The 26,131-nt window shown below is 34.7% G+C and overlaps 1 protein-coding gene across 5 annotated transcripts in view; it reads left to right on the top strand.

Annotated features, from left to right (window-relative positions):
• The window catches only part of GPC5 (glypican 5), a 1,340,252-nt gene that overhangs the window by 632,821 nt on the left and 681,300 nt on the right, over nt 1-26,131 (top strand). For all 5 annotated transcript variants that reach the window (XR_012002022.1, XR_012002021.1, XR_012002023.1 and 2 more), the window contains exon 7: nt 24,276-24,432. Coding sequence is in view for 2 of the 5 variants with exons in the window: in XM_072760855.1 (XP_072616956.1) it covers nt 24,276-24,432 (157 nt within the window). In the remaining 3 variants the exon portion in view is untranslated. The remainder of the gene's footprint in view (nt 1-24,275; nt 24,433-26,131) is intronic.

Raw genomic sequence — 26,131 nt, forward strand, 5'->3', positions numbered from 1 at the left:
AGAAGCACTTTCTTCCTTCCATTCTTCCTTCTTTCACATATGTCACTCTGATAGTTACAGGATGGTTGTTTCATCAATCCACACTGTTTCTATGATCTAGTAAAGAAGGGAAAAAGCAAGAGCACACAAAGCAGGCAAGAGCTGAGATTTCTCTTTCCCTATAATCATACCTATGCTGACCTCTGGTCACATCTCATTGGCACAAGTCTATCAGGTTGTATGAAACTCTTTGGGTATGAGAATGCCTGGGAAATAAATATTTTTAGCACATTGCTGTCCCAAATGTAACAAGATTCTGTAAATTAGGAATAAAAAAAGGAATGATTATCTATGGGCAACCAGCTGTTTCTACCATGGGAGACTTACCCCAAGACAGCAACAAGAACAATACTGTAAAATAGATGCTATAGAGAGACGGTACAAGTTTTGGAAATTCAGAGAAATATTGATGGCAATTACTTCAAATAAGTCTTCCAAAAAACTTGTAATGAATTAGATCAGCTCGCATTTTTGGCAGGTAGATAACAATGAGGAATATCAATCCATGAAGTAGATTCAATATGAAGAAATACATCAGGGTAAAAAAGAACCTTATCCAATCATCAAAACCCAAGAATATTACTGTAGTTAAAAGAACAGTCAATCAAAGGGAAGATGATAGAAGATAAGTATCTATGTATACAATGCAAATAGTGTGAAATTTATTTTAAATACAGTGGGAAATATTTGAGAATCTTATCTCAGAGATGAGATCAATCTGTGATCAGATTGATTAGATCAATTGGAGAGAATAAGACTCAAGACTGTAGCAGTAATCCAAAAAGAAAAACTAGCAGTCCAGTAGTCATAAATCTAAAGAAGTTATTTCTAAGAGAAACAACTAGGTGTTATGCACCTAGTTTGAGTGGAACATGGTCATTATGTTTAAAGAAGCAGAATTTCTCTTGTCTGAATAGTATCCAGGTGTATGTGTTCAATAGATTAGAGGATTTAGAAATGACAAGAGCAATTTGAGCTGGGAATATTGATTGTGGAGACATAAGCCTATTAGACATGATAGAGTTATGGTTATGGGTAATGTCACTCAGAACAAATCACAAGAAAATAAAAAAGGGACAAGCCAGATTATTGAAGGTAATATTAAAGAGATGGATGTAGAATGCAATACTATATAAAATGGATTAAGATGTGATGCCAAAGAAACAGGTGAAAATCTAAGTAAAATAGTCTTCTGCATGTTAATAGAAAAGAAAATTCTTTGAGAACAAAAGGTGTGTACAAGTGTGCTAAATGCTGGGCACCTGGGTGGTTCAGTGGTTGAGCATCTGCCTTTGGCTCAGGTAGTGATCCTGAGGTCCTGGAATTGAGTCCTTCATTGAGCTCCCTGCAGGGAGCCTGCTTACCCCTCTGCCTATATCTCTACCTTTCTCTCTGTGTCTCTCATGAATGAATAAATAATTTTAAAATTTTATTAAAAAAGAGTGCTAAATGCTAAATCCAGTAAGACCTGGATAGAAACTGCTCATTTAATTTGAATATTACATAATTATTAGTGGTCCTAGGGAGAACTGATTCAATAAAGCTAGGCAGGAAGAAGACAGATAAAGAAGAAAAGTTATAAAAAAAGGAACAAATGAGTAAGTAAATACCACTTATTGTAGAGACTTGGAACAATTGGGAGGGAAAAGAACATATTTGATAGGTAGAAGATGATCATTGTAAAAGGGTCATTTGTGTGTCTATATATGTACATATGCGCATGTATGTAGTATTGTGAGAAATTTGAGAATATTATATATTGAGCAGATTGCCATTAGAGAAAATGTTGTATGTTCAGGTAGGGCAGGTAGTATTGGCAGAAGACTATCCCTGATAATTAAGGAGGTGAGAGGGGGTGTCTTTACATACAACCATTCATGCCTGTTTTCAGTATAAGTATCACAAAAGTTATCTTTGAATCACTGATGATGAATTTGCTAACTTCAACTGCCTATAACCAAAATATCTGGTCTATAACCACCATTTCATATGTCCACAACTAAATGGATAAAGCACTCATTGGTAAGTGCATACTGAGCAAAACTATCATTGTGAAATGGCAACATGGCAGCCTTAAAATTTTTATTTCAAATACTTTATCAATATTTTATTTTCTTTATGGATATCTTCACACTCTCCAGGAAGTTTTGATAAATAGATGAAACAAAGAAGATTTTATATCTCAGTTTTAAATAATGATATTTGTTTAAGTGTCAATAGGTTATTTTACCATATTCTGGTTTATTTTTGATATGAATATCACCATATAGTCACATAGTTTTGTTTGACTTTTATTAGTAATAAACTAATTTTAAACTTGCTCAAACTTTAACTTGCATCTCTTTTGAATTTGTATTCAAAGAGGAAATAAGTCTCTATGTATATTCCTTATAGCTATCATGACAGTATTACCTAAATAATATGTATCTATTTGTTCTTAAATCTTTTCAGTATTACCTAAATAATATATACCTATTTGTTATTAAATCTTTTTATAAGGAGAACTAAAGAAAATGTCTCTTCATTAGTAAGTGTGTTTCAGACATCACTTTTATCAGTCAATTGGTAGGACTTAACTTCCATATGTTAAGCCAGGTCATTTGTCTTGATACAACACATACAATTTAATACAGAGGAAAGGAGTTATAAATGGAGTAAAGAATTTATTTTTATCTTATGACCTGAGCATGCTTTTGAGCTCAATTATCTCAGTGTGAAATGTTAGGAAAATGTAAAGAGATTCTCTGGAAATACCATGTAAAAGTAATCATAAATGAAATCTCTGCAATGGTGGTAAACCTCTAAAATATAACTCTTGGACAAGCAGTTATTTTCATTATGAGTTTTGGCCGGAGAAATAGAACTCATTGTTAAGATCAATGTAAGAAACATGCTTTAGTAAATTATCAGTGTAGGCAGTGTTAAGGAAAAGCACTTGTCTAAAGCAGTATGGATTGACTGAGAAAGCTATTTAGGGTTAATTTTAAGAGGACCATGAGTATAATAATTGTTTTACTTTTCTAAAGAGTGAATAAAAACTAAAGGTAATGTAAAAAAACAGCTCTTCTTTCAAATGTTTAGTATTTGGCTCTGAAATGGTTTATAATTATATTGGATCCTATGGAAAAGTCATAAACCTGTGAGATATTTTTGTTTGTTTGTTTTGGCAACATAAATCATCAGCCTCTGCCTTTTCCCTACATAGTCATTGACCCAGAAAATGAGTGGTTGAAAATAAGAGTATAATTTTATTTATTATTTCCTAATTAAAAACTGAGTGACTATAATAATGGAGCATTCTCCCCCGTGCTCTTTTTCCTTTGACACATCCACAAGGATACTGAGGGACTCTCCATGTCAGGCTCTAATTTCTTGCCCCAACATGAGATTCACCAGGGCCAGGGCATCAGCATTTGTGTAAGGCTGCATGCATGAGAACACACACACACACACACACACACACACACACACATGCATGAACTCACATGCAGAACTATAGGTCTTCACTGGACATTCTCTTTCTTTTTCTAGCTTGGACTTCCACACCATTTTCATGCACAAAATCATGATTATGTACAAAAATATATTATAATGTTGACCTTCTTATGTCCTAAATACTATATCATTTTTTTCTGTGCAAATAATGCATGTTTATGTTTGTGTACACATAGATGTGTTTATGATTGTGCTAATATTATATTTTAAATGACTTTACTAAACAAGAAGACATAGGGTAATGTGGAGATTCAACATTTTATCTAGTTCATATAGGAATGCTTTCCTTTTGATATTTGTACTCTGGGTTCACCTTAACAATGCCTTTGACTGCCTTTGACTCATCCTCAATGCTATAAATGTCAACTTGTATTTTAGTGCATCTTAATTGTATTTTTAGCATTCAACTTTTCAATTCATCTGGAAATTACTGTAGTAAAATTAACTGTTTCATGTGCCCTAGCAAATTGTTTTAAGACTCAACAGTAACTTTTTGAAAAGACCAACTAGCTCTTTTATTGAGCATGTTTTCTGATTCCTTGCTATGCAAGAAGAGGCTGTAGATGCTCTAGCCTCTCTCCCTCAACCATGTAAGTCCACATAAAACTACCATTTCTTTTAAAAATATAGGCATAATCCCCTCCTTCTCTCTATTGTTGAATAAATTCCCACTATAACCGCTCTAAGAACCTTTTATTCTATTTAATTGGAGTGGATTTGGTGATCTCATGCACATTTTCTTAAAGGTTGCTCATCTGCCAAAGAGTAGTAGTATGCATGTTTGCAGGAACAACAAGCAGGAAGCATGTTTGCAGCTGCTTGGTGGCAGCTCTGGTTTGGATCTCCATTGCTCTTCACTGGCATCAGTGGTGGGCTCTAACTCCTTTTTGCTCTTTCATGAGAAGTTACACAAATGGTCACTAAATTGGTCTCTCAAGTCTGGCTCTCACTGTGTCTCTCCCGAACAAAGTGTGTCGTTATCTTAAGAATATTTTTGTGGCTTATCCTGTGCATGAAGGCCATAGTTGAGGGAAAGGATGGAAGAAGCATGTGGAAAGTTGGCACACATAGCTGTTTCCATAGGTAACTCTTCAATATTCTTGATTTCTGCTCTTCTTCACAGTTCTTATATCCACAGGGATTTTAAGTTAAAAAACTACCTCTGCTCTAGCATTGTGTGAACTCAGAGCTGTGGGTCTGTTTCCCCGTACTAAGCCATCCTGGGGATTATCCTCATTCTTAGACATCCAGAAAGTCCTCATAGTTTCTTGGTGGCTGAACTCCATTTCTCCCATTTGTAACACATTTAAGGCTATGTTTTCAATGGGATTTTGGCCAAGCACAGAGTGAGGCTTTTCTGGAAAGTTTGCTGAAACATGAAGAAATGGTCAATTCTATTTACTAAAAAACTAAATATAGAAAAATTTTAGACATAGAATTAAGGTAAATATATTTTCATCCAATTGCCTTGTTTAATAATCAGATCAAAGCCAGAGAAGAAGTGAACCCATTTCAGCCTTTGTTAGAAGCAACTTACAACACATCACAAAGATTTTATGACATTGGTCCAGTGATAGCAGCAATATTCCAAACATCACATGATTTATAGGAATGTAACTATCAAAATAGTTTCAAATGCAGATCCAGTAGTAATTACTTACTTTGACATAGTAGTTTTAAAAGGAAATTGTATTTTGGAGAAACAGGAAGCTTAGGAATTTTGGAATATCCTTTGTTTTTTCTATAGTGAAAATTTTTATTTTGAGGACAGTTGACACACACTTTTGGGTTAGTTTCAGGTGTACAACATGGCAATTCAACACCTCTATAGATGATGCTATGCTCAGTGCAATATCATGATGATTCGTTAAATTTGTAATGTATTACAATATCATTGCTATTACAGTATCATTGACTATTCTCTATGCTATACCTTTTATTCCCATGACTTATTCCTTCCATAACTGAGGAACTTTGTCTAGAGTGACCGTTTACTTGGGGCTCATAGTGAAGTTTACTGAGTTTTAAAAAAACAGCCCTGTTACTTGATTAAGATCAAGCCCTTTTGCTGTTAGCAACCACAGGCTTCTGGGCCTCTAAGGGGCCCCAAAGCCTAAAATTTTTGAAGAGACACTGTGTTCAGGTTCTTCTTAGAACCAGAGAGGTGTGAAAATCTAGTTCCCAGTCTGCATCCTCTTGCTTCAGTCTGTAGGCTCTTAATTAGGTGCTTATCCTAACACCTTATAACATACTTTCTGTACATGGTTTCATTTCCAAACCATCATACTTGCTTATCTCATAGTTTTTCCAACTTCTCAAAACTTTTCTGTAAATGAGGCCATGTAGGCATGCATTCTCTCCATGACCTCACTTTCCTTTAGATCAGAAACAGCATCCATTGCTTCTGTGAGTTTTGGTAGCTTTAATGTTACTGGTAGACTTTGCTTCTGGTCTTCTCCTAATCAATAGGTCAGTCTATTTTTTTTCTTCTATGTTTAGCTACTTAATTGTATTGCTTACATATGTTCCAAAAGAGACCAAACCTTCTTTTTTCCCCCTCTTTAGAATGTTTAAAATATGTTGGCAATAAGAAAAACAATTTTTTAAAATGTGTTAAAATTCACAAATCCTTTCCTTGTTCTGCTTGACACACTGAAGATACAAACTATATAGAAATAATATATGTTCCAGTCAAGTTGACCATGTAGAAAAGAAATATTTACCTTTGATACTGGCCTTCTTTGGATCACACTTTGGGGTAATTTCTGAAATAAAAATACTCTCTTATAATTATCACTTATTTACAAATAACTGATAAAATTTATAGTTGCCATTAGGAAATTATTAAAACCCACAAATAGTTCCAAAATATGTGCATGTGGTAATTTGTAAATCTAAGGAAATTCTTAATTTGAAATTTGATCCTGGAAAATATTTTCGAGATTGTTACAGTTTATGACATCCATAACATTGTTTATTTCATGTCCTTAGCTGTACCTACCTTACTAGAATTGTGGAGACTAAATTTATGAAAATAAAAAAGGAAAGACAGGGAGTTGGACTTTCTTCTCATGTTTACAAGTTTTACCAGGAGCCCGGGTCTCATTTATGTCACTATGGATTTATTTTACAGGTTTGGACTTGCAAAAATGTGCCAGAATTTGAATGCCTTACACATGTTTTGAAAAGCAACTATATTATATGCAATGCACTGACCTTTTAGTATTCATTTTGATTGGTTAATGGTTACACCTTTATAGCTCAGATTGTAAACAAGGGGAAAAAAACAGAATTTATAAAGGTCAGGAAAGTTTAGTGGCAAAATTTATGAGACCCTATACTTTTACTATGAGTAAAAATGATTAAAATTTATACATTTGCCTTCTAAACATATATTTAAGAAAGAAATTTTTAAAAATTAATTCAAAACAGACTACCAAATATTATTTTCTTAATTTTTATTTTTTATAAAGATTTTATTTATTTATTCATGAGAGACACACAGAGAGAGAGAGAGGCAGAAACATAGGCAGAGGGAGAAGTAGGCTCCATGCAGTGAGCCTGATGTGGGACTCAATCCTGGGACTCCAGATCACGCCGTGGGCTGAAGGCAGGGGCTAAACCGCTGAGCCACCCAGGGATCCCAATTTTTATTGGTGTGTATCTTGTTGGTGTGTATCTTGTTGGTGTGTATCTTTTTGTATCTTGTTTGTGTGTACCTTTTCCAAGAAAGCTTCTCTTCCTTCACTGCACATCTTTCAAATTATTATTTGCAAAAACGAAGACATTGTGTTTGCATATAGTAACAATAATAATTCTAGAAAATCCCCAAGGTTTAGGTTTTTGTTTTAAGCATTGTTTCTCTAGTTCCTAGAACACAGTGTCTTAATAATTACTATTTACTTATCAAAATTGAAATATTAAGGGAAAATGTAAACAATATAAGTAAGCATCCAAAGAATGATAGAAGCTACTCAATAAAGTCTTAGCCATTCTTAGACCAAGACCATTCTAGAATGGTCTTCCAGAATTATCTACCCTTCCATCTCATTTCTCTTTGGTATAGAATTATTCTTGAGCTCAACTAAGAAAAAAGAACTGAAAAGAGTTGGATATTACAACTTATGTGAGCAGTCAAGTCACACTGTTCAGGAGCATGCATTGCTAGAATATTCTTTTTCCTTAATATGGCATAGAGATGGAGAAAAAGACATTGCAAAAAGAAGAAAGTCTAGTCAAGGGTATTGCTGCTGCAGAAGCCCAGGTGACAAGGAGAAGGAGATTAGGTGTGGAAAGCAATCAACACTCTTGAGAGTTGAGAATGGGGAATGTGGAAAATTGATTGGTTTTCCAGAATAGGTAAAAATAGTCACCAGCATGTCAATAATGTATAGATTCTGAAGAGTCTGGCTTAGGCAAACACATAAAGGGTCTCTGTTGTGTGGGTGAAGCATGCAGGAGGCTGGTGGTATGGAAGAGGAAAAAACGGCTACATTTATATATAACTCTGTGGGTGTGGAGCAGGATACAAAGCTGTAGAGACCGTTATTTCAGTTCAATTTAATTCTAGACCATTACTTCAGTATTTTTCTAAAGAAAAATAACATACTAGCAGAAAAGCAGTAATTATCTGGGATGGTGTGCCAGGCAGTTTCTGACATAGCCCTCAATGATCCCACCATGTCGTATTCATGCCTTTGAGTGATCCCCTCTCCTTGAGTATAGGTTGGACCTAATGTATTGCTTCTAATGAACAGAATATAGCAAAAGTAATGGAATGTCACTTCTGAGATTAGGTTATAAAAACAGAATTGCATCTGCTGGCTTGCTCCCCCTCTCGCTGGCACTTTCTTTTGCCCTCTTGATTGCTATGATAAGGAGAGTTGCCATGTTGTAAGCTGCTTTATGGAGTCCATAGTCCAACAATTGTCAAGGAACTAAATCCTGCCAACTATCATGTGAGTATGATTGGAAATGAATCCTTACCTGTTTGGTATAGAGATGACTGCACTCAAACAACTGCCAACATACACACATACTCCTCTTTCCATTTTTATTATTGATACCCTACTGGCTTAGAGCTATAACTGACAAAATAAAAGAGAAGTTGGTGATGTTTCCCACATAGCTTTGAATTAACATATTGGAATTCTCATCCTTTTAAATTTCAGTGCAGTTTTGGAGAGATAAATCTCCTTTCCAACCAGCTCTTAAGCATAGTGTCTTAATCAGCTAATCTTTTTTTTTTTTTTTCCCTAATGCTTACATTGAATTTACTGCAGAGGGAATACCAATATTGTTTGAGAAAGTAGAATGATCAAAGGAAGGGGGAATTGCATCTACCAGGAGAGCCTGTGTGAAGAGCTAAGAAATGATATGACACTGAATACATGGAGGACAGAGAAGACACTTTGCACATGAGAGCACTATCCAAAAGAAGCCAATTTGTGCCAAAAATAAATAGTTCTCGAGCTGCCTCTGGCATATATATCAAAATATACTAATACTTAATTTTTAAATGAAAATAATAGCTTTTATAGTATGAAATTGTTATATGGGGTAAAAAAGAAATATTGAATATATATGCATATATATATATGCATATATATGCATATATATATAATGCTGCCAGGCTTTTTTGATGTTTAAATTACTTACTAATACAACTAAACAAGGTTCTATGAAATAATGTTGAAGAACTAGAAGCTTACATAACAGTGCTCAGGATTCGGTAGGTCACAAACTAATATTCTTGAATCAGCAGAGCAGAACTAAGCACCTAAACACCAGACATCAAAGTAGGTTTCAACCATTTATGGACACTCCCCAGGCACAGAGACATGGGCAAAATGCTAGGTAGACACTGATAAAAGCACTATTGGATATTTAAGGTTTAAATGTATAAAGGCTTTACTGAACTGCAGAAGATTTTCTGTATTGCCTAAAAGTTTATAATAAGAATAAATCATTTATATAACAATCTACTTTTGTAATTTTAAAGTTGGGAACAAAGACCCTCCCCCAGGAACTCCACAGAACATTCTCTTTGGCAAATGTAGCAGGCCAGAAAGTTATTTGGGCTAATTCAAGGGCCCAACAAAATTTTCACTCTGTGATGGAAACTGAATTTTGAGGTTCTCAGGTTTTCATTTGCCCATGCCCCCATATGATGGATGCTTTACTACTGCAGGTGAAGGGATGTTCCTCAGATCAATCTTCCTCTTCTCTAATATTTACTTTCTTTAAAAATTTATGGAACATTGACTAACTCAGTTCTACCCTCGTCTTCCCTATTTCCTCCGGGTCTTTTGATATTAGATGCTGACATCCCTGTCTGTCATTCATTCCAGTATGGTTTTCTGGATTTATTTATTTGCTGTTTCTCCCTCTTTTAACCTGAGCCTTATGGGCCAAAGTAAAGTACTTACTCAGCACCACAAAAAGCGAATGGTTCATGGTAGTATTCCTGATAATTTCTCCAGTGACACCTAAGTCATTACAGAGCTCTCTCCAGGGACACAAAGGGCTTATGTATCCCACATTTGAGTTACATTTGGCCAACTACCTAAAAACAGAATACATTGCCACATTCTAAGCTATTTTCTCAGAGCATGTTGGTTGCAATCTGCTGCCCCTCCATGGCTCTGAGTGTATTTCTATATACCCAGTAGGTCAGATCCTCAAGATGGAGCAGTATGAATGTCAATAATATATACCTGAATGGTCATTATAATAATAAGACATTTATGTTTCTATTTCTGTCAGAGTTCAGAATCTCGCTAGCAAGACCTCCTTCTGGAGCAGCCATCTTAAATTCCCAGATATTTCTCAGATTTTTGAGGCTGTAAGGTGGTAAAGAGTTAACCTCAATATCCCTGAAAGCTAATTGTTATTAATATGGTGATAGAATAAACATAAACAGAATGAAAAATTGGAAATTTTAGCCAAGAATTTGAGTATATATAAAAAATCAGGTTAGACATTTTGAAAATAAAAAGCGCAATAATTGAACTTAAATCACTGAATAGGTTTTTTGTTATTTTTAGAGAGAGAGATTCTGTGTATGTACCCAGGTGCTCATGAGTGGGGGAGGGGGAGAGGGAGAGGGAGAGAATCTTAAGCAGGTTCTACAACCCAGCACAGAGTCCATCAAAGGGCTCAATCCCATGACCCTGAGACCATGACCTGAGCCAAAATTGAGTCAGATGCTTAACCAACTGAGCCACCTAGGCACCCCTTAAATCATGAATAAGTTTAGATCAGAGTAAATAAAATAAATCTCAAATAAGTGAACCTGAAGATACATCCACAGAAATAATCTAAACTGAAGCACATAAATGAAATAAAGCAGGACAGAGCATAAGAGACATGAGTCACCACCAAAATATCTAATATACCTGCAATTGGAGACCAAGAAAGACAGGTGAGGGGGAGTAGGAAAGAAGCAATCTTCGAATAGCAATTGGTCAAGAATTTTATAAAACTGATAAAGGAAATAGATCCACTTTTAAGAAGCTTAACAAAACCTAAGCAACATAATACAAAGAAAACCATAATTAGGAGGATCATAGTCAAACTCTTAAACCAAGACAAAATGGAAGTCTTAAAAGCAAGTAAAAGAGCAAAAATAAGATTTTCAAGAGAAACTAAAGACAGGGGAATGGCATTTTTAACATGCTGATGGGGAAATTATGCCAATCTAAAATTTCATAACCAGTGAAAATATGCATACAAATGAAGCATAATAAAATATATTTCATCAAATAAATATTAAGAAAATGCTTAACTAGCAGACCTGACTGCTAAGAAATACTTCAGTTCTTCAGGGTAAGGAAAAATGAACCCTGATAGAAGCATGAAACTACAGGAAGCAATGAAGTTCATTGACAACAAATCTTAAAATATTGGCACAAGAAGAAAATTTGAGAATTGAAATGAGGTCGGTATTTATTATAGAAACCATATCTATAATTAACACATTTAGCACACACACATTTCAAGACAGATGGATTATTTGGTAAATTCTTCTAAAAATTTAAGGAATGAATAAGAAGCATCGTATACAAGCACTCTCAGAAGATACACACAAAAGAGAGACTATTTCCCAGTTTTCTGTGGGAAGCAAATATTGACACCAGAATCTGACAAGGATATGAAAAGGAATTTGTCAGGAATATTTACCATGAAATAAACATGAAAAAGAGGGACAAATATAAGAATTGTCTTCTGGAATTTATAATATATGTTGAAATAAAATGTGGTAATGAGTGGGAGTGACCAAATAGTGTTTAGTTTTTCTAAGGTTCTTACATTGTTACAGAAGTGGTAAAAATACTATTGAAAAGATAGTAAGTCTAGAATAAATGTTATACTATAAATAATATTATAATTAAAACCTCTAGGATATTCAAAAAGGTATAACAAGAGGCTAATACACAATAAATGATTCATCTAAAAATGGCAATGGAGTGATAAAAATAATAAAAATATTGTATAAATATAAAAATAAATGTCATATCTAGAATTTATAAAGAACTCTTAGCCATTAGAAAATGTAGATAATCTATTTTTTTCTATGGATAAATGACTTGGTTAGTCACCTTACATTAAAGAATGCAAAAAAAAATCAAAATCATATAAAAAAACCATTAGAACTACACTAAAATACTGCTACACTGTAACAAAATAACTAAAATTAAAATAACTAATACTACCAAGTGTTGCAGAAAGTATGGAATAACTGCCAGTCTCATGTATTGCTGGCAGAAATATAAACGTGAGCAACCATACTGAAAATCTGTTTTGGGAATGTCTATTAAAGATAAATATTAATATGCCCTATGTCTCAGCAATTCCACTCCTAGGTATATACTCAAGGTCAGTGAATGCTTAAGTCATTCAAAAAACATGTACAAGAATATTCAATTAGCATTATTTATCATAGCCCCCAGTTGAAAATAGATGAATAGTCCAATGCTAAATAAACAAATTGCTATATATTCATAAAATGGAATACCTATATTGCAATTGACAGGGTTCAGGAAGTGCACCCTCAAAATATGGCACCGTGGCATATTGAATATTTTGAGCTGAAGAAATTTGAAAAAGGACAGGTGCAGGAAGGATTTTCCTACTTTCCCTGAAGCTGATCGTAAGACTCTCATGTGAAAGGTATTCTTCCTATACCTCAGAGGTAAGGGGTATCCTTATCTCAAAGACTAGGAATACCACAGGGAGATCTGTATGAACAAGCCTTGCTTTTTCCCCATTTAGCTCATATCCTCTTTTGTCCTATCACATTTTCCCCATGATTTTCTGCTGTTCATCAAACCTAGCATAAAAATGCCCCAGTTTAACTGCTTCTTCCTGATGAAGGCTCCTGTGTCATGTGAAAGCTTAGGTTAAATACATTCGTATGCTTTTCTCTTGTTGATCTATCTTTTGTTACAGGAGTTGTAGTTGAGAGCTTAAAGGGGTAGAAATAAAATTTTCCACCCCTACACAGTAATAAAGAATGAACTATTCATATGCACAATAATATGATAAATGTTTAAAATATAATGCTGGATATAAAGTCATATGCCAAAGGGTATGATACTACATGATACTATTTTTATGAAATTCAGTAATGGGCAAATGAATCTCTGTAAGTAGGGGTCAGAATAGGAGTTATCCTTTGGTTGATGCTATAGGCTGAGACAATAGATTTCTGGGGTGCCTGTAATGTAATATATTCTAATTTTAATTATATTTTTCTGTGCATACCTATGCAAAAACTCACTGAACTATATATTTAAGATCTGTATGCTATATTAGTAAATTATACAATAATATTAAGAAGGAAGAAAGATATAAACAAATAAAGCTGGTTGCATTGAACAATACCCACCGATATTATCTAACAATTCCACATTTAGGCATATACCCAAAAGATATGACTGTTTTTTACACCAAAAGACATTTACAAGATTTTCACAGCAACAGTATTTTTGTGTCCAGACACCAAAATAGTATGATTGTCCACCAACAGAATGGAGAATTAAGTTATGTTTCACTGATACTACAGAATAACATAGAATAATTAAACAGAATGAATTTCTACTGCATCTGGAATATCACAGCCATGCTTACATTCCTATAAAGTTCCTCAGGAAAAATGAATCTGTGGTGGAGAAAGTCAAAATTGTGTTACATTTGGGAGAAGTAAATGAGGCATAAAAGAGGCTTCTGAAATGTTGGTAATGTTCTGTATCATGAATATGGTGGTCACATGGCTAAGTTCATGTTGAAGAGTTCTTGAAGTTATGCATTTATGACTTCTGCACTATTTAGTATGCATCTTTGTATTAATTTTAAGGATGATTGTAACAAGAAACCACAAACAGAGCTTAACACAACAAATTTATCGTGTCACAGTATTGGAGGCTGGAAGTCTCAAGTCAAAGAGTCAGCAAGGGTGGGTCCCCCTGAGGGTTGTGAATCTGCTCTGTGCCTCTCTCCTAGCTTCTTCCGGTTTGCTGACAATCTTTGGCATTTCTGGCTTGTAGGCATATCATCCAATCCTCCACCTTCACATGAATTCTCCTGCTATCTTTTCATTTCGTATTCACTATGCTCATGTCTGGCCCTGTGTTCAAACTTCCCTTTTTTATAAGGACACTAATCATATGGATTAGAGCCCACTCTAATGATCTCATTTTAACTTTATTACCTCTGTAAAGAAACTATTTTCTAATAAGGTCATGTTTGGAGGTACTGAGGTTTAGGATCTCAAAATATATTTTTGCAGAAACATAATTCAACCTATAAGAAACAAATGCTATACTTTTTAAAAATCCAACAAAATTAAATCTAGCAGAAAAAAAGAATAGAACTGAAATGAAGATCAAGAAGGATTGCAATAAGCCTTGATAATATAATACCTGTTTCCAAACCAAATGTTACAATGGCTTGAAACATGTTAGAATTGAAAATTTTAGAGCTGTAAGACATCTTTTTTTTTTTTTTAAGATTTTATTTATTTATTCATGAGAGACACACAGAGAGAGAGGCACAGACATAGGCAGAGGGAGAAGCAGGTTCCATGCAGGGAGCCTGACATGGGACTCGATCCCAGGTCTCCAGGATCAGGCCCTGGGCTGCAGGCGGCGCTAAACCTCCGAGCCACCCGGGCTGCCCGTGTAAGACATCTTTAGAAACTTTCAACCACCTCCTTTTTTCAGCTAAAACATCTAGGCACAGCAAGATTAAAGTGTTCATTTAAGGCACACATTTAAATCCTTAACAGGACAATTTAGCCTAGAATCGTAGTGAAATACCTATCTACCTTCTCTCCAGGACAACTACAACTTTAAATTTTACTACTTTTCTCAAATTATTTCTAGAATATTTGCAAAATCACACCTCCTTAATCCTAACTTGGCATATCTTTGTCATATTTTTATAGTTTATTTAAAGAAAGCTAGATTAAGGAAATTTCACTGCAAAGGTGAAAATCAGAATGACATTTGTGAAGCTATAACTTTTGTTACCATCTGGCATACACAAGGGTGTCATACTAAATGAGATCAGAATGAGCTCCTTGGAAGTAAACCTTTAATAGACTGGAGAACTTTAGGGGAATCTTTCCTAGAATGTTTTAATAGAGCATTTGAGGATGAGATCTGCGCAGCTGGCCAGTGAAGGCCATTAATAAGTTGCCAAAACCAGGTTTTAAATGAATTTGCATCCGTCACAGTTCTTTCAAAAAGGCAATGGAGATTTTGATGAATTAACAAATAAAAATGTTTTCTAATCTAATACACAGACCATGTATCATGATTAAAGTTTTTCCTTCCTCCTTCCTTTCCTCTTTTCCTTCCTTCCTTTTACTGTTTTCCTCTGATGTTTCTCATGACATCAGTCTTATACAGATCAGTCATTGAAGACAGTTACCACAACATGTATCAGTTGAAGAACATAAATCTTTTAGTCCTGTAAGAAATATACTCAGATAATAAAATGAAATGGTAGTAGAAAATCTAAATAAATGGAAAATACTAATTCCCGTATTTCACGTAGGAAGTACATGGTCTTCCTGTCAGCAGAGATAACAGTTTGCTAGCACTGCCAATCCTTTTCTTTATGACTGAGCTGAGATAAAGCAAAATTTAGCAGAGGAATTGAGGAAAGAAAACCACTCAGTAACACATCTAAAATTAATAGTATGTAATTAACTCGTAAATGCATGTAAAGTTAAAACTGCCTTCATAATATGGGTCCTGCTTCACTTCTATAGAGTATGGTTGATAGAAACCTGAGTCACCAGCTGATATTCAGTTATCTAGAATTCCTCTTGGATCCATTCATCCATGTTTTGCAATACTTTCACTTGTTTGCTCAGGAGGAGCAGATGTTCAATTTTGTTCTGTCTTTGATTTTGGAAGTTTAGTTGTGACTTGTAGTGTCTGGAAGCTGATACAGAATAACTAGGCAAATAGGCATGTTCTGAGCAGTAAGTTACTAGTACCTTTACTTCTCTGACACCCGAATCAGGCAGAGGCAGTATCCTGAGGTCATCTGGGCCCAAGTGACTGTGCATTTAGAGCTAATATGCATGATAGTCTGTATGACCTGGGTGGGTATTTAAATATTTCTCACTCATATGAAGACCTAGTTACAGAGATACAGATTTTCAGCACATTAAAAAATTATTTCCCAATCATAAACCACATCATGAATAATGCAAATGTTCTCTTCACCCAAGAAACATGAAATAATGACATTATTTAATATCTGATTATTCTGGATGTCCTTCGATTTTAATCATAGACTAACCTAGAACGACTAGAAACCTGGATGGTTTCTGTCCTCTAACATTTGCGAGTGACAAGATGTAGTGTGGTTTGTGTGTATCTATGTAGGTGATTATGCAATAATGATTTAGAAAATTAATAAATTAGCTGGGAAGTATGATAGTGGCATTAGGAAAATAATTCTCACCTTTTCTGGGTTGTAGGGATGGGGGAGTATAAATGTTATGACTCATGAAATGTCTGACTGAGTTCAAGAAACTTGCATCACACATCTACTTAGTCCACTGAACGTCTCACATGTTTTCAATTAACTTATAGGCTCCATTCTCCTCTTCCCCTTCTTCTCCCATTCTCCTGCTGCAGGGTCATTATACACTGCTGGTTGCAAAGTGTCCTTGTTTCTTCCCTATTGTGGTCACTGATCTTCTTTATCTGACCAGCCAACTCAGCATGGATGTTTTGGTAAAAGGCTCCGATATCTGATGGCAGGCTCCCACATTAACTCTGAAGTTGTATTGTAAGAAAGATTTTTTGCTTTTTCACCAATTCTTTCCAGGTCCTCAGAGTGTTTTCACAAAGACGTTTCACAAACGCCATTTGAGAATTGCTAATATTTGATGCGCACACTTCCTCTTTTGGAAAAAAAAAATGTGTCTCCCAATTTTTCTGAGTTCTTTTTGCTGTTTGTTTGTATCCCTACTTCCATTTTATTCCTGCAATTACTCATTAGTTTTTAGTTTAAACTCTCCTGTGAGGTCAAAGGTAGAGTTCAGACTGGAACACACATTAATTACAAACATATCTGTTCACTTTTGATACGACAGCTCAAAAGATGGAACCAGCCATATTCTGAGTTGAAAGTAAGCTTAGGCCCAGTGCAAGGAGACATACAGAATTTTCTTAGGAAAACAAGAAAAAAATTATTTTTTTTTGCAGCATTAGAGCCAGATAGTGAATGTAGTAGGCATTTTCTAAGTTCAGTATTCTATTTACAAAAATCACAAGACTTATAAATTGCCAGACTGCCTTGCATAAACTAAATGCCAACAGAACAGTGACCTTTCAAATTACTGGTGCAACAGAAGCCGAGATCAGAAAGCTCAAACTTAAAGTAAACACTGACAAGAAATCCTACAGAAATGACTTCTGTGTCTGGTCAACGTAACATAACATGACATATTATAAAATGTGTTTGGCTTTTTGGGTAGAATAGTCTAATACAGTTTCACTGCTTTTGAAAAGATGGATCTGGAGATTTGTAGTTTACGTGATCTTAACCTAAATTTTTTTTTTTACACTTGAAAGAGGAAGAGTGGGAAAGTTTGGTAGAAAAAGATTTGTAAAATATGATTGTCACAGTGTTCCTAAGGGAGGTGAAGAAAGGATGGAATGAGTGGGGGTCTAGATGGGAGTGGAGTTGGAGGTTTGGGGCAAGGGAATTGAAGTTGCGAAAAAAAATGATGAGAGTGTATTATATAAGGAGTTTTATTTTTTAAAAGTTCTCATTGAAATATGCAACAGAGATAACTTTAAAAATATATCATAAGGAATTTTGAATCAGAGTTCCAGTTTTAAGATGTTATGAGTTCTGTTGTTTTCCTATTTCCCATACATTTCTTTAAAAGTTTCATTTAAACTGCATGAAAGTGCAGATACCAACAGCTTTATGACAAAATTAAATTCCTATATATATGTATATATTTGCATATGTATATTCAAAGAGATTTTTTCAGTCTACACTTAAAATGTATCTTTAGAGATGCCTTATTAATGATGAAGTAGAAGTATAATTGCATTTTTTTTCTGTCTCTTCAGCTCTCTGGTTTGAAGTTTTTCTGTCAACATTTAATTTTCACCTGCGTATTCTCATCAATAGTATAAAATCATAAAACCACAGATTTTACTGTGTCTACATTTGAATAGATGACTAGAGGCACATATCTGATGACTAATGCTTTCTAAATACATATGTACTTCTTGTATATCTGTGTAAATGCTTATAAGGGGATGGAGGAAATATTTTAGAGATGCTTCACTATGTATAGGATTTTGAGGCACATTCAATGGCTTTCACATTTGGAAATTTTTGATGAATACATTTCTCTTTCACAGCAAACATGTTGTGTATGTGAACCATCTATAGCCAGATTTTATTGTAAGTGTCTGAAAGGATATTGCAACTATGGGATGTTGCCAGACTGTTAGTAAAAAGCAAATTGAGTCTATTGAGAGATTAATTCACCAGCTGAAAGAAATACATTTGCCTTAGAGTCATCAGATATTCTACCCACCAAACTCATCCTCCAAGATAGCATACCTAATGAGCTTCCTAAACCAATTAAACATAAGCAGGAAGCATCAGTCATCAGAACTGACTATTTTCAGCTAATCAGCTGACTGCACAAACTGCATGGCATTGAGGAAAGGGGAATACCCTAAAAGTTGTGAGTTTTTTCACCGTCCTGACTTTACTTTTCAATTTTATGGATGTTGTATCTTGCACAGGACACTGCAAGTGAATTCAGCACCTTATGCTGTATACAGTACTTTCCCTTGCATTCAGGGGAATAAAATAAATCTTAATGGGCTTAAGTGATTTGCTTAAAGGCACACAATTAATGTATGTCTGGAACTCAAAATAGTGCCCTTTCCTCTCTTTTAATTGTTCTATAAATATGTATGTATTGATCCACTTTCTACCTTTCATGACTAGGGAACAGGTTCAAGTGTTCAAATTCTACCATCTTTATAATTGGGCAGACTCAGAGCCAAGATGGGGTGAGGATGAAGGGAAAAATGTTTACCTCTGCCTGGGTTCCTATTTTCAAAGACAGAATCAGGGTACTGGTCTCAGTTCCTACTAGTTATAATGATAATTATGATACAAATAACTATTAGTGAACACTCATAAATGGTAGCACTTTACATAATTAAACCCAAATAATACTCCCAAAGACTTCCAAATAGATTTTCTTTTCTTAATTTAAAGATGCAGAGAATGTAGTCCCAGAGAAGTAATATTAATTTTTTGAGGTTGTAAATTTTGAAAAATTCTTATAACATGTTCTGTATTTTATGAGTATATGGAACCACTATCCACTTATGTGATGAAATGAAGAGAGATTTGATACTGTGTGTGGTATATCTACTGTAATATGGTTGATTTTCATAAGTCATTTATAAAAATTAGCTTCATTATTCTGTAGGGTCATTTTATTTCTGTATGTGGCTTTAATTGTACACATGTGGAAATTTTCTGTTTTACTTAAAGACATATGAGGGAAGGCTCCTCTTTGGTGAAAGCTGTGTATTTTTCTCAAAAGTGGCTTGAGAATACTATGTGAACTAACACTTGTCCATAAAGGCAGAGCCAACAGAGCATTGGAGGAGTGATTTCCATGCAGCCTTCCAGGCACTGGAGGAAGAGTAAAGAGCTGATACCCTGGGAAAGAACAGGGGAGGATTCCATTGCCTGTTACCCAAATAGTAAAGCTAAAGTTCCCTCCCTACTCTAGAAAAAAAATGAATATTTTATATAAATAAGTTTTTGACACTAGATTCCAATTCCTGAATATTCATTTAAAAAGGTAATCGGAGGGACACCTGGGTGGCTCAGCAGTTTAGCACCTGCCTTTGGCCCAGGCATGATCCTGGAGTCCCGGGCTGTAGTCTCACGTCGGGCTCCTTGCATGGGCCTGTTTCTCCCTCTGCCTATGTCTCTGCCTCCCTCTTTCTGTGGGTATCTCTCATGAATAAATAAATAAAATCTTTAAAAAAAATTTGGAATAGGGAATCCCTGGATGACTCAGTGCTTAGCACCACCTTCCACCCAGGGCATGATCCTGGAGTCCTGGGATCGAATCCCACCTCGGGCTCCCTGCATGGAGACTGCTTCTCCCTCTGCCTGTGTCTCTGCCTCTCTCTCTCTCTCTCTCTGTCTCTAATTAATAAAATCTTTTAAAAATTAAATAAAATCTTTAAAAAAATTGGAATACTCTTTTTATACCTAGCTCATAGGGTAGCAAACACAAATATTTTGGGGAAGTATCTCTTGACATAATCCTTTAATGTTAATTTTCTGTTTAAACAACTTTTTCAGATGTTTCCAGGAGCTCAAGATTGAGATTAACTTCTTTTTTAAGATTGAAAAGAAAAATAATTTAGCAGGGTCACAAAACTAAACCTTTAGTCTGTTTTTCTTTTCCTGACTTTCACATTATTTCCTTTATATTAATTTTACCTTACAATTGCATATTCATGAAGGCTGATTTGAAATAAGAAATGCATACTGAGTACTTTTTAAGAGCTAAGACTACATCTTCTCCTTTGATGTGAATTATATCCTTCAAAATATATGTGTGTTGTATAATATGTACTCAATGAATGTCATTGAATAAATAAATGAATTCATCTACCAGCCAATAAGCAGAATCCAAAATCTATTCTAGAATATCATGGCCTCTGAAGATTAGACTAAAACTAAAAGCACTTTACTAAATTAGATAAAAAGGACATAGAAGGCAGAGTAAATTTAATTAATTATTTTCAAATTTCAAATTAATTAAAGCTTTTTTATTTAACTTCTATAATGTAGAAATCCCTCTAGTCATCATTACGAGCATAAAAATGATGAAATCGCCTCTCATCTTTGAGAGACTTGCCAACAATGAGAAACGCATAGTATATGCTCAAGAAAGTTAATTAAGGGGGCACCTGGGTAGCTCAGTTGGTTAAGCATCTGCCTTTAGCTCAGGTCATGATCCTGGGTGTCCTGGGATGGAGCCCCGTGTTGGGCTTCCTGCTTGGGTCTGCTTCTCCATCTCCCTCTGTGCTTTCTCTCTTTCTCTCAAATAAATAAGTAAAATCTTAAAAAAAAAAAAAAAAAAGAAAAAGAAAAGAAAAGAAAACTCAGTGCCTGTGAATAGGACACAGATTTAAAAGATCCAAGCAGTATGTATGGAATGGGAAAAGAGTTAAATCTGAGTTTGAACTTGAGGTTTAAGTATAATATGATGAGTTGAAAAAGAGGACAGGGAGATTCTGTATGGAGGAAAAACAAGAATTGGAAGTGAAAAGAGTATAAAACAAGCACAAACAAAATTATAGACCTATAAATTCACACAATTTCCAGGGAAAAGCACACTGACCACTCCGGGGCAGAATCTGGGTGCTGGGAGACTGTGTTTAGACATAATTAACAAAAACAAAAATTGGACTACAGCAAAATTTGAACTTTATTTTCTAGACCTCATTTCAAAATACACGTCAATGGGTGTTGAATGAGGGGATGGGGTAATTTGCTTATGTGAATTTGGAAAATGTGAGATGACTTTCAACGGTTAAACAAGATTGCTTACTGTGAGTTTGCTCAAAAGCCTTTAGTTCACGGATATCGAGTAGAGACTATGGTAGGAATTTCACAAACGTTTTGCCATAGATTCTCTTTCTGTGATTTGTCTATCTGTAGTGATATTTCTCCTCCAGACACATGTTGGGAATGAGTAGTTTTTGACAGTTAAGGGTTACAGGAACATTAAGGCAGAGAAAGGACATGGTGAAAGTAGTGATTTGGGGGAAATAATATGGTGGCAGTAGGTGGAGGGACTGAAAATAATATGGTGGTAGTAGGTGGAGGGACCTCTATAAGGGGTTGGGAAGAGAAGTTGTAATGATACACCAATAGTGGAGATGAAAGTTTTAAGATATAAAGCAGTAGTGTGCATTTTTAGATCCAATTGCTGCTTAGAGACAAAGTATTGTAGGAAAAGCTGGAGATAAAGACTTGTGTGTAATTTGTATACAGGTGAAAGCACAATCTGTTAGGATGGATTCCCAGAATCAGACTACAAAGGAAGAACAGAGGTTTCTGCTGTTAACTGAAACATTTATCTTTATTTTCTTGGAAATGTGAAGAGAAAGATGATCAAACAAGAACAAATCAGAATAGTGTAGTCCAAAAGATGTGGGATTTGAATAAGGATCTTGTGAAAAGCTGGTTTTTGTTGGCTGGAAATATACTGCTGATTTTTGTAAGATACATTTTCTTATAATTGTGAGAATGAAAATGAACATTTGTGGATTTGTGATGATTGAGAAATAAGGAAATGAACATTGCAAGGTAGAACTTTCATGTAGGGGACATGGAGATACTGACCCCAATCAGAGGGAGATGGGACTATTGGGAACCCAGAAATGTGGGTCGGATGGAATTCTGAATATTTTTTGATGAGTTGATAATAGGAAATAGTGATTATGTCTCATTTTGGGGGACTTGGAAAACAATGAGAGGGATTGTAAAGAGTCAGAGAAACTGAAAAGTGAAGAAAAAGTAAAATTTGATAGCTTGTTTCCCAGGGTATGATCTTCTCAGTAAGATGGTGTCTTATGGAATGTAAACCTTTTTTTCAGAGGAATATACTAGCAAATCAGGGAAGACTTCCTTTTAAACTTAACACCTATTAACACAATTAAGGAATTCTAATAACAGAAATAAATTCTGACCAGAATTTTTAAATTGTTGTCAAATTATTTTGTCATTTCATTTTTGTTAGGGAAAATTAAAAAGTTTTAAAGATTTTATTTATTTATTCATGAGAGATACACAGAGAGAGGCAGAGACACAGGTAGAGGGAGAAACAGGCTCCTTGCAGGGAGCCCAATGTGGGGCTTCCTCCCCAGACCCTGGGATCACAACCTGAGCTAAAGGTAGACACTCAACCACTGAGCTACTCAGGCGTCCCAGGGAAAATTAATTTGAAAGAACTGTAATATTTCACAATTTTTGACCTAATTTTAATTTTGAAAGCTTATAAATTGTTAAAGTCCAGTTGCTTTAATGAAAGTGGTCTTTAGATGTTAAACATGTTCATTGTAGTTGTACTGAGGATATTTCACCCCTTGTTTTTCACTATGAACTATTATCCTTGGGCTGTGTGTTTCATTATTGTCTGTGCATCGATACTATTGTCTAGAAAATCTCTTAGGAGTAGCAACCCTAATACTTTCATAAAGCACCCTGAAAGTTTAAATGACCAATAAATGTTCAACAGTGGTACATTTCATTCATAATATAGCAGTACCCTCTAGTGCTCATGCTTGGTCATGTGTTCTCCCAAACTGCCTAACAGGGGTATATGTCACATATTGAAGCATTTTACTCAGGCTTAGCTTTAAGTGAAATATTCTATTATTCATAACATCACCTTCTTGAAAAGGAATTCAGGCATTTCCATTATTATTCAAAAATATTACCAGCACTCTTGTGCTGTAGGGGAAAATGGCTCTTCCATCTATTTTGCTCATATAAGTAAATGAAATGCTTTAGAACCAAGAACCAAGAAGTTGGTTAAATTTCTTAAGTGATTTGTAGAAACAGAAGTCTTTTGTTCCAATGTCCAGTTTTGTGCCATATGCATTGGAGTATAATTATGATCCAAGGAAGTTTAAAGGTATAGATATATGTGTACAAAACTCTACATTCTTTTCACCTAATCTTTTCTTGAAGACTATTACTCTGTTTTGAGAATTTTTGAATTGTTGGTTTACAACACAGCACAACAGTATCAGCCAATATACTGCAAAGGGAGTTGTGTTGTATTGAAATTTAATCGACCATGCTTACATATGTTAATTCAGAAAGAAAAAATTCTCCAGCCAAACTGTCCATCACAAGAAGGCCTGGTTTATTTGCTTTCCAAAGCCTCAACCAAAGCTTGATCACTGAGTTTATATGCAGATCATAGATCTTCACAACTGCAAGACCTTGCCCATTATTTACTATTATTTTAGTGGTTTGAATATTTGTTACAGTTTTAATTTGGTAAGGTGTTCTAACTGAAAGAGTAGATCCACATAAGAAAATAATTCTAATTCTACATATGTTTCTGAATAGCTTCCTTAGATGATTTGAGTTTGTTATTAATAAATATTTTTGGTATCTATATTTAGTTGTTACAGGGTAGGTCACCCAAACCTGACAAATGGGAACTCCAAGTGGGCAGTGGCGGTGGCATGGTTGAACAGGTCAGCGGGGACTGTGATGATGAAGATGGTTGTGGGGGATCAGGAAGTGGAGAAGTCAAGAGGACACTAAAAATCACAGACTGTAAGTGTATGATTCCAAGACTTCTTCTAAAGAATTAATTTGAAAGTATAATTGAGAATAATTATTATTATGAATATAGTGGAATAATGACAATGAATTCAGAAGCATGCAAAAGGAATTGGAAATGAAAATGAACCCATTTTTACTTATTCAGGACATGTATTCTTGGGGGTTTTGTTTATTTTTAACTAAACGTTTTAATGGAAATAGAATGTTTTTCTGTGAAAGACTAGTTCTGAGAATTAAAGTTTTTTTAAGTTGGATAATCCTCAGGGCATGAAATAACTATTAGGGTGGCTATTAAATGTTTATTGGTAAATAATGTGAAATCAGGATGGGTAAATCCTACTAAATAATTAAATTCTGCAATTTCATTATCTTGCACCATCATATAAAAGATATTTTACAAGGTTTTCATCGTAGTATGGTTGCAAAGAAATTGGTTAAATATATGGTTAGTTGTGGTGAAAAACTACTTGGATTTAACTCTTATGATTTTGTTCTTCAAAAAACTCTCACCAATCATGCACCTTGTTTTGATTGTATGGGTTTGAAAACCATTTCCAGTATTGCTGGACTGGTCACCACCACAAAAGATAGAACTTCCAAATAACGACAACATCAAATCACCAGGTGAATTTTGTTTTCTTTTCTTCACTTTACAAAATGAGGAATATTGGCTCTTCCCTGTTACGTGCATGCAGATATTCATATGGGCAAGACAACCAAAGTTATCAACTGAGAAAGAAGTGTGTAAGTTAATGTACCCAGGGCCAGCTACCTATCAGCTCTTCATTTATCTGAGGTCATACCAAAGGTGATTACTTTATAAAGTAATTTTCTGGACCTGTGCAGCCCAATCTGGAGGCTGGTCTGATAGACTCCCTCTAAATCACAAAGGGCTGCTTTGGAACAGTTAGACATGTCCTTTCATGACTTTGGTGGGAGAAGAATTCATTTACTTTTCACTTCTTGTAGTAAATTTAGAACACTACACATGCTTCAAGCATCAATACCCCATTCTTTCTAGGATCTTGTTTTATAAGGCAAATATATTGGTTAAAGGAATGGAAACCACAGAGGTGCAAAATCCAAAGGGCAATTAATATAAAGAAATATGTTTTCCTGTTAGACACAGAAATAAATCTAACAGAAGGAAAATAGATGGGATTTAGTATACTGGAGCTGCAATTGAACAAAGGGCCAAAAAATTTCTTGATGTATTAATGCAATTTCCTAGTGAAAATTAAATATCTTCTACTTGTGTAGGAGCAGGTAAGGATACCAGTTTTTGTTATTGGCATTAATATAGTTTATCAGATTGATTCTTCTGTTTCTCTATATTTCACTGGTTAGGCCAAAACAACAAAAATGAAGAAGTAGAAAATGCAAATGAAAATGTTTTCTAGAAAAAAAACTATTCTTACTACAAGTTAAGATGTCCTCCATTGTATTTTGGAATTATGATACTTATCTATTAGGATAATATTAATCTTTCATTTTCATTTTATCTTGAACATTTATATGTATCATAATTCCATTACCATTTCAATATTAGCAGGGCTTTAAGGAATAAACATTATTTTAAAAAATAAGTTGAAATTTCATCTATGAATTATGTGTATATGTGTAGAATTAGCATTTTTATAGGGATTTTTTTCACTTTTGGAGTTATTTATAAGTTCAAGAACTCATTATG

The sequence above is a fragment of the Vulpes vulpes genome, chromosome 6, assembly GCF_048418805.1.
Source record: "Vulpes vulpes isolate BD-2025 chromosome 6, VulVul3, whole genome shotgun sequence".
Classification (NCBI taxonomy): domain Eukaryota; kingdom Metazoa; phylum Chordata; class Mammalia; order Carnivora; family Canidae; genus Vulpes; species Vulpes vulpes.